At 37.3% G+C, this 17,595-nt stretch overlaps 1 protein-coding gene across 1 annotated transcript in view; it reads right to left on the reverse strand.

Annotated features, from left to right (window-relative positions):
- RMDN2 (regulator of microtubule dynamics 2) overlaps positions 1 to 17,595 on the reverse strand; it is a 45,883-nt gene that overhangs the window by 18,590 nt on the left and 9,698 nt on the right. The window contains exons 4-7 of the mRNA XM_084285004.1: positions 17,385 to 17,487; positions 15,204 to 15,264; positions 4,018 to 4,093; positions 2,307 to 2,384 (exon numbers count right to left, since the gene is read on the reverse strand). Of these exons, the coding sequence (XP_084141130.1) occupies positions 2,307 to 2,384; positions 4,018 to 4,093; positions 15,204 to 15,264; positions 17,385 to 17,487 (318 nt within the window). The remainder of the gene's footprint in view (positions 1 to 2,306; positions 2,385 to 4,017; positions 4,094 to 15,203; positions 15,265 to 17,384; positions 17,488 to 17,595) is intronic.

A 17,595-nucleotide genomic window follows, 5' to 3' on the forward strand; every position in this document is an offset into this window, starting at 1 on the left:
TCAGCTCTGGCCCAGCAAGAGCAGCCACTGTGTAAGAAATGTGACATTGCCACACCACTGCTCTTCACAAAGGGCTGCGTTGCAATGAGAAAGTTAGGCAAGGCCAAATCCTAGCAAAACTAACACAAATCAAATAAGCAACACTTATGGAAGAGCAAATGTTAAGGCAAATCTTAGCTTGGCCCAAAAGTGAGCTAAAGCTTCAAGTACAAACTAACCTTTTTTCCTCGGTCAGCCCTTTTTTCCCTTTGTTTTCCTTGCAGTGGGTAACACCGCCTTCCCAGCCTCAACCTCCGCTAGACTAAACAGAAAAAAACACAGGGTCTAAGAGGAGCATAATCACTCCATCTACAGGTAGCATTACAAAGGAAGTGTAATACACATTCTTTAAACACCCTACCATACTTCCCACCCCGAGGAAGTATTTAGAACCAATGCCACAGCTAACAGCCTAATTGAGGGATAATTACCATGGTATGAAACAACACAGTCTGCAGAAAAAGATCACAAGATCTGCTGCATCTTCCACAAGGTCCTAGACTACCTATACTACGTGCATGACCAAAACCTCTATTGGTGGATCAGCACAGAAACTCACTCAGTCTGCTAAAACTAATGGGAATATCATGAACTTCAAAAGGCTAGGATTAAGACCTAACTTCCATACTCAAGCAAGGTTTCTAAGCCCGAACAAATGTCCTGAATAATCACCTCATCCTGCTACTGAAAGTGTACAAGTGACAAAACAGCTGACCACCCTAGAAGTTAAAATAAAATGTTAGTCCGGTACTTGCGTTTATCTGTACTACGCAAGTCTGCGCTTAGCTCTTCAGGCTACTATTTTGTCAAGGCCAGCAAGAAAGTCACAGAATGCAAGAACTGAAAATAAGAAAATACAAAAAAAAAAGTAAAAAATAAATCTCAAGTATCTCAGTGGCTACATCTGTTTTTCAGTGGCTACATCATATGAAGTTTCACTTAATACAATGCAAGTCAGGTCACCCCCTAAGGCAAATCCTAATCTGTTGCTTTATTATTCACCAAGGAAGTTCTGCATAGATGCTGTAAGTGTGGAACATGAATTCATAATGGTACTGTGCAACAAACCACATGTAGTCAGTCAGTAAGTGGTGACTGTCACTAACATGAAATACGATTAAAAGATAGCACAGCATTAACAAAATGAGGTATGCTGAGATTACATGTAAAGCTTCCAAATGCAATAGCTCCAGTGTTAAATAAGCCATGAGAAACATCTGGGAGTGTTTGACAGAAATGGAAGCTGCAGTCAGTTGTTGGACATCATATGAAAGTGCTTAAGGAATCACTGGTGAGAGAGATGCTCTTCAAAAGGCAGGACAGTATGCATGATATAGGACAATCTTTGGCAACTCACTTTTGCATTGCTTATGCTGACATTGAAGAACACACTGCGATGAAAAGCAAAATAAGCTCTTTGAAAAAGTTTGTGTCATTCTTCATTTGGATCCACTGAGAAAAAATGTAGTTGCTGAAAGCTTTTTGAAAGTTATATATATGATCTGAAAGAACTGCTGAAAGATTACCTGGCATTAAGGCTTGTTGCAGATAAAGACAAGCAAAGTCAGAGGCTGCAATGTTCTAAATAACACGGCAACTCCTTCTTTCCAGTTTGCAGGCACTTCGTAATGACTAGCACTGGAAGTAGCTGGAGGAAAAAGGCAGGGCTGGAATTCACTGTATATCAGCCTTTACTACTCTGAGAAGCCTCCCAATGATCTTTTACAGCCTAGACTATGCAAGAACATTTTCTTTGGACAAGAGATTCTTCGTAGCATAAAAGATGAAGTGATAAGGATAGTCATATGAGCCATCAAAGATGTGGGCTTCAGAATAGAGCAACTCTCATACGCACAAAGCATCATTTTTGCTAAAAAACAAACAAACAACTGCTAAACTGGCAAACCGATCTATTTTTTTTTTATATGAGTACTTATCACTACGTCAATAATAAAATATTTAAAAGCTCTTGCTGAGTTGGCATAACAAAACTTGTATTTCTTGCAAAACTTCGCTGAACGACAGATTTTCTCTCTTTATCTTTGTTGAGACATTCTCTTGAAATTTACCAAGCCTGTATGGTAGTCCACTAACATCACACACATGGAAGTTGATTCAGGAAATGTATATGCACTGCTTCATTTAGCTCCAAACATCTACTTCAATAAACACCTACTTTGTGTTAAGTCCCATTACTTCATTTCAAATGTATTATATTTTTTCTGTATATTCAATATGTAAGATACAAAAAAATTAAGAAAACTTACTGAATAGCACCATCTTCCATTTAGGTAATATAAAAAAGGATCTTGAGGTTTAAGTTCAATTGCTTTGTCTAGGTGCTCCTATTAAAAAGAAAATCAGTGTCACTTTAGATGTTTGCTTGGCAAGTGTGTTTACATTCTAAGAGATTTGCTGCAAATCATATACAAATTCGGAACTTTTCTTTTGCTGCAATTATTTTCTAACATCCTAAATACATTTTAACTAGCAAACCATTTCCTTATTGAGGAAAACCACAAACAAAATTATTTAACAACTTTGCACGCAATGCAACAAGACCACAAATAAACTGCTCAAAACTTCAGTCAAAGAGCTCGAAAACTTTTGTCTGAAAAAGGCAACAACTTCAATTATATTCTTTTTATTTACAGTTAGTGTTAGGGAACTGTCACACACCAGACCAGTGAGAAAGCAACCACTGTCTTTGATAGTTCCTACATGCCAGCACCCATCATTGAAGTCTTTTCCACCCTATAATATTGCTGCTCCAATGAAATGGTACAGGAGACAACAAATTGTTATTATAACATAAAATTCAGGAAATAAAAGGGTTCTGCTGCAGTGAAACAATAACAGTTAGAAAACATCTAATATGGTGATTCTTCCAAAACCACTGTCATTATAGGTCATAAATATCTTTATTTCTCTCTTTAATTTACTAAGAAAGCTCTGACTGCTCAACCTGAGTTTAAAGAAAAAGAAATACATTATTTCACCCCTAAGTACTATTTGTCTCAAAATAAATCTCTCTTCTAAGGCTTCATTTCTTTCAGATCTCTCTTCTTTTCTGACTAAGCCAGTCACTAAAATATCCGAGTTATACAGATATAAGAGCCTATTATTCTATCATTTTGTCCACAAACTGATCACATAGAAGCTATGTTTTCATGCTCTTGTTTTCCTCAAAGCATTAGCATTGCCAAATGATTCACTTGGATTTTAGAAATTACTTTTGAAGAGGTAAACCTCACTGAAAAGGCAACTAACACCGTGGTTTCTTTTTAAACCCCATCCTTAAACAACTGCAGCACTCCTCTGGTTGCATTTTTGTCATTTTCTCTTTCTTACCTAGCTAGTTGCAGCAGTTGAGGCTTAGCTAACTCAGCACAGCCTGGATGTAGTTAATGTAACACTCCAAGCCCTACCACGGGCTGGATGTGATGGGGACCTGTCGCACATCTGCTGCCTCTCACTGATACCCAGAACGGGGGCACGCTGGCTTGGAGGGCAGTGGGTGCAAACAGCCAGAGCAATACTGAGGACAAGAGGTAGGGAGCACATGCAACAAAAGCTGCTAACTAGAATACACAGTTACCTCTGAAAGGACAGTGTTAAAACAAACATAACTTATTAAAGGAGGCATGAAGCATGATTGCAGGACTATGTTAGTTCATCACTTAACAATTTGTATGTTCTGATTTTCTGAACAGAATTGTTTCTCTGTTTTCCTCATCCCTTTCACTACAAACTATAACAGAAATCTTGATGTTCCTCCCAGAATCCTACATATTTTTTTTTATTTTTTGAAAGCATATAATCTGTTTGCATACGTAAAAATAACTTCACTTTAACATCGACACCAAAATAAACCTGTGAGGCTGAATTACCATGTTGGAAAAATTTCTTTGACACTATATAAGGAAATAAGTTAAAGGAATAGCTTAAACAAAGCACCAAAAGCCTACAAAAACATACCTTAAAGAGATAACCATTCCTGATTTTGTTTTGTACACTTTCAAACTGAGACATATAGCCACACATAATTGCAAACCTGAGAGGGGAAAAGAAAAACACACACACATACTTTTTGTGATTTAAATAAACCTTTGAATCAAATTACAAAATATTTCAATACCTAGTTCACAGATTAACGACTGTTTTTCTTCCACCTTGACAGCTGGATAGAAGTTTGGCATGAACTGTACATATTCAGGAGCAGACAACAAAACAATACAAAACAAATAATGGAAACAAGAAGCTTAAATGACACTGTCAATGAAGTGAAAAAACAGGGATTTTTCCTCCAATATTTCCACACAGCACCAGCATTGACAAAAGCTTAACTGGACACATCGTGCTGCAGACTGTGACACTCTGGGAACGGGAACACCATCTGGTGTTCAACATGATGTGACAACATCTGGGAACGGTACCTCACCCAGGAGGGTAAATCCTTGAGGCGGGCTCAGCAGCAAGCCACACAAGCCTCAAAAATCATACAGTCATCTTCTACCCTTCTCAAGCATCTCTGTGCCTTTCTGAGCCTCTAGCATTCTTTTAATATTGTTAAAATTATTTAAAAAGCATACAATACGTTTTGCTCTTAGAAAGTCCCGTCTGCCATTACTAGCTGTATATTGCTAAGGTTGTTTTTTTGTTTGTTTGTTTTGTTTTAATTTCCAAAGTTGTGTACTGTGACCAGAGATAAAAGAAATGTAAGGTTATTTCTGTTAAAAAATGGTCTAATTGTTAAGCAGATAAAACTGAAAATATTTTCAGAGATGCCTCTGTGTAGAAAGTTATTTAATAAGCAACACTGTTGACTTGTTGATGCTTCATTTCAACTTTTATTGCTTTGTCCTTATTACTTCAATAACTACAGAAGCTCCTGATCATAAGGCAGCTCTCCCATGTATGTCAGTCCCACATTTCTTGGGCCTATTTTCATTGCTGTTAAGATAATTTTAGATTTCTGTACAACACTAAAAGAACCACCTAAGATATATTTAAGTAGTATAAACCAATACAGATGTTTTCTTTTTTCAGAATTTTACTTTTGTATTAAAAATTTCGCAATGTAATATTGAATTAAAACAAAGAATAATCTTAAAAAAGGGAAAAAGAGTTGAAGTACAAAGAAAAACAGGAGAGTTGTGCAAGAAGCTTGTTAAGTTAATGATGCTAACAGAGCCGCAATCCATACGGTGCACACAGTTTTTAAGCATTACTAAACCTCAGCTTTCTTGAATTTCTTTATATAATGTAATTATTCAAGCTCCAATGAATTCTAATTAAAATATCACCGTTATCACAACTAAATAAATAATTGCTTTGCATACAGTCATACCTAATGGTTTTAATTTAGGAATACCCACACTATAGGTTATTGCATTTTTAGTCTGCAAGCGTTTCCAGGTAAGGCATGAAAGTCAGAATAATGAGTAGTTGAATTTGTAAGAGCTCTGAACAGCCTGCCAAACACTGCTGAGCAGGATGTAAGTTGTGACCAGCAAGCACAGAACAAAATCCAGCACATGGCAGCACTACTTCTGACAGTTAAATCTGCATGGGGAGCGTATTTCCTATGGGAAAGAGCTGGGAGGGAGAGAAAAAGCAAGGGGGGGGGTCAGGAAAGTTCAGGTATTTAGAAAGAGGGGGAAGGCACGGAAACCTTTATTAGGCTTCAGTAACTCAGGCAACGTTTCCCCTATTCCCTTTACTCATTAAGTGCTAATCTGATAAACTCAGCATACCATAGCTAAACGGATTGCTGCTACAAAAGAAAACAATGAAAAGCGAACAAGCTAATCCAGCACCTTGCAGTATTTCCCTGTCTGTGCGTGACAAGAAAGAGTCTAAACCAGTTCAAAGAAAAACTTCTACTTACAGCTAAAATCGCCGGGGAGGGAAATCACAGTGAAATTTTCAATGAATGAAAAAATAAGCTGACCTACTAACTTGAAAGCTTTTTTTTTTTCCCCTCCAAGGAAAAAATGAGAACATCTTTCTGTATTAACTTTCTTTTTGTCTCTATTTTACACTTTTGAACGGGGCTATACAAAAAAAGAAATTGGCATAAATCTGTTAATTTGATTTAAAATTTGACGGCATTTCAGACGCTCATTTCTGGGAGAGGAAGAAAAGATCTGTGTTTTTTTTTTTTTTAATTATTATTATTATTTAATTTAGGTTTTAACTGGAAAGAATTCTTAGATGTTTGAAATGATTTTAAAGTTTTACAAAAGAAGCATAAGAAAGCAAACTTCATTCTCACTGATCCAGACAGGAGTATTAAGAAAATGATCAGCACAAACTCGGGAGGACCTAGCTAAATACACTTCCATTCGTTTTTTTAATTCAATCCAGAAATCGTCTTGCCAGGTCCATGGCACAGCTCCTCGCAAGGCAGAGCAGCAGTGCTGCTGCTGCCCAGATCCTCACCCCGCAGCTGAGCGAGCTGCTGAGCTCCTCGGTCTTCTTCAGCGCCCTGCTCCATCTGGTGGCCACACGTGGAAACATCCAGCAACTGAAAGCCCTAGGGATTTTAGCTTTTTTTTTTTTTTTTTTTTTTTAAAAATCATTTTGTCCGCTATTATAAGAACTACAGGAAGAAAAATAAATAAAAATCACATAATAATGATTAAATAGCTTAAGAAATGAGTGAAATGTATCTTTTACAAGCAAGTTTTCCTGTTTTTTCCTCGCAACCGCTGCTTAGTTATGCTCTGTGAAAATCAGGATTAAAATACTACTATGCTGTCTTCTCAGAGAGAAATAAAAAGCTATGCAATGCTAGCACTGAAAAGAAGTGATCTAACTGCTAATGTTACCCCTGGATAATGTCAACAAACGGCCACAGAAATTCATCAAAATAAACGTAACGTAGATGGCCATGTAAGTTCATTAATACAGATAAAATATTTATATGCAGTTTAATCATTCACAATTAAAGCTCAATTATTATTATTTTTTCCCCAGATCAAGGGGAATTCATGTTATCCCTTCTGGTGTTCCAGAATTTCTATACATATTCCAACAAGATAAGACTGTGAGGGGCATACCTGCTGCAAAAAGAAGAGCAGCAGGTAGATCCAGCAAGTTTTTACATCAAGAATGCTCGCAAGCAACATGATTTTTAAAACCACAAATTCAGAGAGATGATACCAACAGCTAGGTTCTGGCAACCACAGTTTATCCATCCCATATGAGACGGATATACAGAAAAGATTTAAAGCCTCCAGTCAGAATTAAGCCACGTTAGGACACTCCAAATCCCATTTTACTACTTGGCCTTCAATCCCCTCGCACACATATTTCACAGACTGCAATGCAGCCAGACCCCAAAGCTTTCTTTTTAATCTGATGTCAACGAGATATCAATTCCTATTGAATTGTAGGGAGATTTTTGCAACTTATATCGCTGCTTACGACTCCTGTTGCATTACTCTTGGAGATCAGAGTTATCAATTCTTCAAGTTGTATCACTTTGCTACAATGATGCATCATTATAAAAGTATAGCTATTAAGATTCAAAGGAAAAATAAAGCATCAGTTTGCTATCACCCCCCTCATGGGGGTGAGGGTACAGAAGTAGCGGCTAAGAATGTGAAAGACTGCCAATGGACAAAGTAAAATGTGCCAAGGTGCAAAGTGAAGTGTTCAGGATTTGGGTTGTTGGGTGTTGACTTTTTTATTTTTTATTTTTAGTTGGTTTTGTTTTTACAACTTGGAATGCATTCTACGTTGTAGAAATTGGCAGAAAAATAGTTTTCATATTAAAAAATTACCAGAGCACTGAAGCTGAGCTCCAGGAAAACATCACATGTAGCATACACTTGCATAGATGACACTTCCATGAAAACCATAGCCATATTTTGGTAGAAAACAAGAACAAAACAAAACATTAAAGTAAGGTCATTGAAGAATTCTGGCTTAATAAATTCTAACATAATAAATCAAAAGAAGAAAACATGCTGCTGCTAAGGGACATTCATAGAAGTTCATCAGTAGAAAACATATGCCATAGTTGCATTTCTGAGGCGGTAGAACCCACAACCAAATTGCGTTCCAAAAAGTTAAGATTTTATTTTTGTAACAGACATTAGTAGTCCTTAAAGCTGCAAATATGACCTTAAAAAAATTAGCCAGGTATAGTCCTGACAAATCTGGAAACATAGTGAAATGATAGCTTTCACAGATAGCAACACAACGACTGCCCTTGACAGAAAGGTAGTAAGGGACCACTTGGTTGCCAGTATTATTTTCCCTGTGACCATTCTGGCAAAAAAGCTTCTAGTAAATAGATGTTTTCACAATTCAAACCTACCTCCTTTGAACTTGCTGCATTGCTGTTTCAAGAACCTTGTCCCAGGGGACGCATCACAGCAGTACTATCTGAAGCCCTCTGTGAAGCGCTCCTGTCATGCAAGTGTCAACATCTGCTATCTCCCCTCCACAAAGAGGAAAATCCACACCACAAAAAATAAAAACATGAGTAGACAAAGAACTTGGGAGGAAGGACCAAAAACATCCTGAGGCACTGCAACATTTCTGAACAGAAACATTGCAGTGACTTGTTCTATGGAAAGGAAAAAAAATCCTCACTAGATTGTGGGTTCTTTTATTTTGCTCAAAAAATGACTTACCTAATCACTATCCCCTGCAACCACATAGTCCTTACAGGTGACCTTCCACCATTATCTAACTTAAGTGCTCTTTAACCAGAGATACACATCTCTCTGATCCACTTACTATAGAACAAGTTACACATTTGCAGAAATGGCTTCTAAATTTGTCCTTTTATGTTTGATTATTTTTTTTCTGAAATAATAAGTAATTTAAGGATAATTTATTAAGATTAAGCATAATTAAGAACAAAGATTGCTGTAAAACTAGTTTTTGGTCTTCTCATAAAGCTAATACAAGACAAATAACTACTAACCTGAAACTTTGTTACAGGAAGTTTGACTGAGAGCAGTATTTCTGGTCCAGGTATCAACTCCTGAAAAGTAAGACTGTATAATAGAAACAGACGCTTATAGCTTGTAATTTATCTGTCTCTGCTACAGTTCAAAAGTCACTTTAAATAAGGGATAACTCAGGAGAGAAGGTTACAAGTAAACACAGTTAGATACCTGGTATAGATTTCATTTTAAGTCAGTAGTATGACAATAACCTACAAAATGTTCTTTTACAAGTTTTATTTCACTAGAAAACTACTTTTCTGTCATTGAGCCCTACAAATTATCTGTTATAATTCTATTACTAATAGTACATGGCATGAAAGGTCTTGGGGGCAACTGTGGTTCAGGAGGAGTCTTCACTTAAAATTACTCGGTTTTCGCTTGAGAATTTCATTCTGGTCTAAATGAAACACATGTGCTATACAGCTCCTATCAGCAGGTAAGATCTACAGAGTAACCTGAACTTAACTGTAGTACTAAGTTCGTTTGTGGCAAACAAACCAAAATGTAGTGCACCAAATGGTTTTTCTAAGTAAATGGCATGAAAACTGTCTGCATCTAGGAACCTCTCAGTTCTTTGCAAAAACTGTAACAATGCCTCTTGAGAAAAAAATAAATAAATAAATAATAAATAAAAAAAAATTAAAAAAAAAGAGGTGCAGGGCCCTGGGTAACAGCAGAGAAGCTTTCTGGACCAAAATCTTGAACAAAACAAAACGAAAAACTCATGTTTTGCAGAAGAACTTAAGTTTGTATACTACTAACATGTGTTTATATTTTGTGCTTTGTGTAATTGTAAAACCGTAAAGCACTGCCATCTGAAGTAACTACAGTACTGAATCATCCTTGTTGTACTTCCAGTTAAAAACGTGAGTATAACGATGGTCCATGGTCCAAGATGAACTGCGAGGGTTCACAGTTACCATTTGGGAATCGCTGACCCACTTCTTTTGAGACGTGGGGAAAACACCGTGACCTGCAACTGGCCTATGGCAACTTTTGCAGGCAGGTTCTTTCACAACTCATAATGATCAATGCAGGCTGCACAAATCAGCAAGCCATGCACAGTAGTTATTCCCCATCTCTTCAGGGGTGATCAAACAAATAATAAAAGGTTACGGCTATGGTTTTATTTTCCAGTGTTTCTATTTATTAAAGTTTTTTAGAATTGACCATTCAAAACAGGTTTAGTGATCTGACTGGCAACCGCAGCATGAAGTGTGATTGCGTTGCGTGTAAGACACGACAACTGAACTCGAGGCCTACATGAGCAAGAGTCTGCCGACAAAATCATTCCCCAAAGTTCTAGTGCTGCAGATAAAAATTACATTTTACTTCCCAGACAGCTCCTAGCAGTTGCACAGCACAAGAAAAACCCTGCTCTGGAAAAGAGATGTTTTTGCCAGTATAACTCTCATCTGCACTAGGGCTTTACTGAACAGTTATGTCAGTCAGGGTGTGACCAAAACATATTTTATTTATGCTGTAAACAGAGCTTTCAAGAAACAGGGATAAGCTTCCAAAAGAAACTTTGAGAGGCCTATTGCCCTGCTCTTTGCTAAACTGTAAAAAGAGTGCCAGATTATATAAAGTTCTATCAAAGTGTTATTGTGAAAAAATATTCAACGGTGCAGCTGCAAATGACCCTTTCTGATGCAGAGGAAAGGCAAGAAGCAGTTGTAAAGACTAATTCAGTTCCAGTGAAATGTTCTCCATTGAAAATCAAAAAGGAATTGGCCCTAAAATTAGAAATACACACACATCTAAGCTAGTATTACCCTTATTGGTTGGGTATTAAAGAATAACAAACAAACAACTGAAGATCTACATCAGAAATCCTCAGTACAAACTGAATTGCAACTTGCAAGAGAAATATGAAGTAATAAGAAGAGGTTCTATAAATATAGCAGAAGGAAAAGGACCACAAAGGAAAGTATTTAACAATTCATAACCAGAAAACAAAACGAGAGATGAAACCAACATGGTTGAAATCAATTTCCTCTTGGCTTATATCGCTCTTCCCCAGGTTAACCGTAAGTAGAGAGCTGGGAATATGACCAGGAAAAGAACAGGCCTATCCTTTAATCCTTACTCATTTATTAAACAGTTTAAGACAACATTAGAAGTAATGCATGAGTGAACAATGTAGATAGCAGCTATACCAAACATGCGTTAAAACCTCAGCTGTGTTGATAGGAAATATCAAAACCCCTCAGGAAAGATAAAGTGCAGATTAGTAAAAATCAACCAGATCTTTCCGTAGGCAAGCTCAGAAAGCCAGCTTCATCACCAGCAGCTAATACCAAAACAGGTAATCTTACATAAAAAGTGAAAAAAATCCGTCTGACAAATTGATGGACTTACCTTACACAAGCTAAAATTATTTACTAGGTTCTTCCATTACCTTATATAACTTTACAAACTTTTACAACAGCAGTGAGATGAAAAGGAAGAATTTTGGTCTGAGACAGTGCTGTTTTTCCTCATGCTCATCTGCAGCCAGACCAAGTTCTCGCCGTGTATCTGATCTCCAATTATAGTTGATAGAGCCCCTGTTCAATTCACAGAATCCCTGCCTGGACTGCTCTGCCTACTGCTGCTGGAGATGCCATAGGGTGTCCCATCACTCCCAGCTGCCGGCACAGAAGGGTACAGGGCCCAAAAAATCACATGTGATGTATGTCGTGTCACACAAATATCCTGGCATTGTCAAATACCAAGTGGTCTATCATATAACTCTCCATCCTCCCAAAGGGTAGGAGAAGTCCTTTACTCAAATGTAGGCATGCATAAGGAATACAGTTACACGCCAACCTGGAACTGGGTAGTGCACTTCAACTGTGAACTTGGGTAAAACTGGTACACACTTCTTCCCTAAGTGACTGCCTGTTAGCAATCCTAATATTTTATATATTTTTCATTATGCTTTTCTCTTATCATTTTTAATTACAGATTTCGTATTACTCTCACATCTTATTTCTTCATGCCTTAATTGTATTTTGCTCTTCTGTTCACACACTATCTTGGCTATTTATGATTTTAAGCAGAATTCTGTTTGCACGCAACTTTGAGAGCCCAGTTTATACAGAAAGGACTCCCTGAACTCTTCTTTCCTGTTCATGGCAATTAACATGTAAAACACTGTTAAGATAAACTGCATAAATTTGCATCTGCCGGACCCAGCCAAAGCAGATCTGACATACAGCTGACAACCAAGTTCTTCCGGGTAATGGGGAAGGTCCCAGGAGAAAGGAAAAGGGAAGAACAGTTGCTATTTTGAAAGTGAAAGAGAAAGACAGGACAGAGGTTACAGACAAGCCAGCCTAATCTGAAAACATTCTTGGATGTTTTTTTTCCTTAAGTGTAGAGGTACACATAGCAGTTAACACAAGTTTGTCCTGAACACACATTATCAAAGAAAACCACCTTGTTTTTTTTTCCTGAAAAGGTAAACCAGTTTAGTATATTAAAGGAAAGCAACGCAGGGAATATAGACCTCACTATACCCACTGAGTTTGTCCTGTATGACATCTCTCAACCTAATTATGGAAATACTGTTTAGATTAAATCACCTGTAGACAACTACAGAACAAGGTTCATGTGAACCTGAGCATTGTTAAAGGTGTTCCATAGAGTCTCATCCTGGGTGAATTATCTTCCAGTAATTTCAGTAATGAAATCAATGCTTTATAAAAAATAGGAAAAAAAAATCCTTCAAAAATAAGACTGCAAATTGGACACAAGTATTTGCATCCCAAATGGGAGATCATCCTCAGTAAACCAGAGAAATGATCTATAATCAACATGAAATCTATGCAACTTGTGGAAAGTACTACACCAAGGAAGAAAAAAATAAGTGCACAGTTACAAAACAAGCCCACTGCTGGTTAGGTAGCAGCACAGCAGAAGAGGACCCCAGCCTAAGAGTTGCCAGGCTAGAAAGCAACATTCAACTGTCTTTCTGGATCATATCAACAGGGAAGTTCACTACATTCAGTGCTTCAGCTGGAGCAGCATGGTGCACTATACTTACTATGCATCAAGTTAGAAAGACTTCAGAAAAGAAAAATAAACAGATAAAATAATGTGGAAAAATATAATTATACCAAGCTATTCAAATCTGTTGTGTCCATCTATATCTCTAGAAAGCCACCAGTTCAGTAAGTGATAAAACCCTCACATTTATTTGCAACCCACATACAAGAAGTATGGCAACTGCAAACCCTACAAAAATCCGTTGCTTGTAACAAGAAGCAGTAGCTTACAAAACATGAAATTCTCTACTTAAAACTCTCAAATTGGCTTTCTCAGCTAACTCTTTGACCACATCTCCTTACACTCATAACTCTTCCCTTGCTAGATGTGCCTGCCAGTACAGGATCTCGCATCTGAAGTCCAGCAGACCACCTACATCTGCCCAAATAGCGTGCAAGCTTTTGTCAACATAGTTTCTGCCACTAGAATTTACACTACAAGATTCTGTTGGTTTCACAGGCTAGTGGGGGGGAATGGGCAGTCGTGCATGTGTGTGATTTGTGATAGTTTATAGGCCCAGCTTTAGCTGAGAGGGGTACACCAGCATTATCCGAAGAAGTGACTATGACTGTGATCAGGCAAACACCAGACATGGCTGCAAATTGCTTTCAGCAGGTGCTCTAGCTACAGGGGCTTCAAATCACCTTGAATTGAGGAGTGATGCTCAGATGATCCTATTTGCTGTTAATTTTGCCACCAGAGTTGCAACCTCCAGCTGATTGGCATTAAGAGGCAGGTGGGTAAGTCCAAAAGCAACAGTTTTTTACCGTAAACTGCCACATTACAAACACCTGGGGCCTAGGTTTCACCTCCAGACAGGCGTCACCATTACTTCCAAGAGACTGGAAAAAGTAAATGCAAATTTCTGTGACAGTGAAGCTTAGCCAAGATTCCCACAGCACACCACTTCCAGCACCCCATTATTACAAAGTGGGTGTTTTGATCGCTAATTGCTATAAACTAAAAGGGAAACAAAAATCATAGAAATATGGCAATGCTCACAGGAACACAGGCGGGAAGAATAACATAGCCATCTTTGAAGATCCAGAGGAGCGAGAGACCAAACCGGAGAGTCACCTAATTAAATGAAATCATCTGTATCTAATCACATATCTAAACTTGAGCTAGCCGACATGTGCTCCCTTTATTGGCAATGGAGAAGTAGTCAACTGAGCCTGAGGAAAAATTAATCTCACCCTAACTCAGATGGGTAAAATGAACTCAGATGGACTGCACTTCAGAAATGGCTACTTCTTTTTAGACAGCAAAGGAAGCCTGGGATAGGGTTTAGATATCTGAAAGATAAGCAAGTTCCCAACCTATAAGCACAATGATAAAATTGATTTCTATGTTCTTAATTAATTTTATCATAGCTTGATAAAATAGAAATCCATAGAAATCCAGCTTGATTTCTATGTTCTTAATTAAGCTGGAAAGGAAAAGCTAAGAGCATTAGAAAAGAAATCAGAAATTCAATAAAATTGACTAGCAAAAGAGCAACGTGAGGAATTACTGGTTAGAACTCAGCAGAATTACCTTCTACCTGATAACATTGATTGGATAAAAAAAAACTATTCAATTTGCAAAAAGATTGTTAATTTCTGGCAAGGTCTATGAAATTAATCCAAGTGCAAGGCTTAGAGGAAGATGACATGATAGAACAAAAACTGACAAATTATTTCAAACTTCCACAATGCTGTCACTTTTTTAATTATTGGAGTTTAGATTATCAAAATTTTGGGAGGGTGCTTACTTTTTGTAAATGTAAAGACAATATGAGACTGAAGGATGCTATTTTGAAAACTGTTGAGAAAGGAAAATTAATAGAAAGCTATGGTTTCTCTGAGCAGTCATACGCTTATTTAAGCAAAATATTTACACCTCGATTTCATAGTACTTACTAAAGTATGGTTGGTAAGCTGTTTAACATGCTATAACAACTGCTTCACAAAATACTTCAATGTAATTTTTTAGCTAAAACTGACAGTAATTGACTTCCATAAAACTATTAATGAATATTTTATCAAATTGCTGTCCAACTCCAGCACGATAAATACAACTTGCTGTGGGCACTATTTATAGCCAAAAGACAGCCGTCTTTTTGCTGAATTTGAAAATATATATAACTACAAAAAAAAATAAAAATCACTTTCTCAAACTTACCACTGGTGACTCTCAGCACTGCTGGCATCCAGCTGGACAGCCTTTTCAGCTTTATCCTTTCCTATAAAAGGAACACAATATGTTAAAGGATTCATTGTACTCTTCCACATCTTAGGCAACGCTCAAGAACCAAGAAATCAGATATACTCTAGCTGCAAATAAATTGCTTCTTACAAACATATAGATTGACAATCATGGCTTTACATCATTTACATACATATATAGTGTTCTCCCCCCATTTTATTTATATATATAAATATATATATAAAATCGTTGCTGTTTTGTATTTTCTCTTAGTTCATTTCATTAATTCAGATGCAACTAAATGAGGGAAGGATTAGACGAGACTGTTGAAGGTGGCTGTGTTTGTAAGATAGAATTCCCTTAAAAGCAGGCTAGAGAAGCACCTGTCAGGGAAAAAAAAAAAGAAAGAAAGAAAGAAACAAACAAACAAACAAAAAAAAAAAACACAGCAGAGCTGTTTTCTGCCTTGGGTACAGAATGAACTAGTTAAATTTCATTTCCAGTAAAGACCTTCATTAGGTTCCACTTCTAACTGAATAAAGATGACAGTAGGTGGCTTGATCAAACCCACACACCCAGTACGATGTTCAGAAGAGATGCTTACAGTTTGCAAGATCTCAGCTGCAACCAATTAAACCACACTGACATTTCTGTATTACTAGTTAACTGCATAAAAACAAAGAGCAGCATACACAATCCTCCAACCTAGTGGAATGAAGAAAAACACAAAACTACTGCCAGCTCCCCCGCAGCCTCAATCCCTCTGCACTACTTCCAAAAACAGAGAAAAAAGGCTGCCGCCACCCAGCACTTTGTGAGAATGAGACAGCCAAGGCTGATTACTCAACACCTAAGTCCAAACATCATTCCTTCTCTCCCTGTCTTTTGCTATGCCATTATCTTCCTGAAACAGGTGACATCTAGTTACTGGTAAAGGCAAAGGATACAATAACAGAGTTCACTGTTGTAACATAGTTTGTGTCATAATCTTCACAGCAATATGCAACTTACGTACAAAGAAGCTAAGCTGCTACTAAAGCAAAGAGAGTATCAATTAAGTAGTTAAGATAGCACAAGTCTTCATGAGCATTTAGATGATAAAAGGATAGGGATGGGGAACTTGGACAAGCTAAGGTTAGTTATAGAATACGTAATGACAGCCCACAAGCATGACACTGCCTTCAAGGATGACAAAGGGCAGTCAAAATTGCTTTTTCAGTGATGGTGTCACTGTTGACAGGAAAATAAATAAGTAATTAAATACGTGAAAATAGTCACAAAAGATAAAACAACCTGAATGTTGTGAATATACTTACATAACCTTAATTTGCTGCAGCAAAAAAAAGGAGAGGAAATGCATAAATAAAGGAGAGAGAGAGACATTCTCAGATACAGGCAAAAAGGATTACCATAAGAACAATGTGTCAAACAGACTTGAGTAGGGTGACACAGGTAGAAAAGAAGTAGGCTTTATTGCAATCAAGGGAAGGTCCAAAATAAAAAAGGAAATGTAAACTGTAAACTTTTTACTGTAAATGTAAAATACAACTAGACAGGAAAAAAAAAAGGGGGGGGGGAGGGGGGGGAAGACGCTTTTAAAAGCAACAACAGGAAAAAAAAAAAAAGACCTATGAAGAAGAAAATCAGAAGCCTGTTAAGGCTAAGTTGTCAAAAAGGATAGATGGGGAGAGAAGACTGGAAGCAACATCTTCAGTTGTCACACCTAACTTATGTTTCTTGTGGACGGTGTTTCCAGATTCACTGTTTTACCCCTACCACCACCACAAAAGAGGCTGCTCGTTTGTAGGAGTGCTCCTTTGCCTCAGAAAAGCAGAAAAACAAACCTTCCTTTAAAGAAGACAGATGTTGTCAGCACATCCTCTTTCCATCTGATTCTTATCAAAATAAAGGATTTTAAGGCACCATCCAGAGCCAACAGCCTTCAGTCATGTCCAGCAATACTTCTGCACCAATTTCAGATCTTTGCGATTAGGAAAGACTGGACTGAAGCTAGGTAAGGTTGCATTTTTTTGTGCAAAACGTTTTTATTACAGTAAAAACGCTCACATTTACTGGATTGGAAAAATGTACTGAAGCTCAAATAATGTTTCACCACATTCACGTGACATTATACACAAACACTTTTTATGTATTTACCATCAGAAACATATTTCTTCTTCTCCTCAGTATCAGCAGTCATCTCAAACATATCTCCATAAGCACGTGCAACTCTCCAAAGAAAGTCCACACAGTTTTCATACTGAAAGTAGAGGACAGCTGAGTAATTAAACTGATCAGAATGGGATTTACACAGCTTTCTTTAATAATACTTAGAGTAGGTTAGAGGAACATGGCATAAACCATTGGA

Source organism: Netta rufina (assembly GCF_964035555.1).
Source record: "Netta rufina genome assembly, chromosome: 3".
Lineage (NCBI taxonomy): Eukaryota > Metazoa > Chordata > Aves > Anseriformes > Anatidae > Netta > Netta rufina.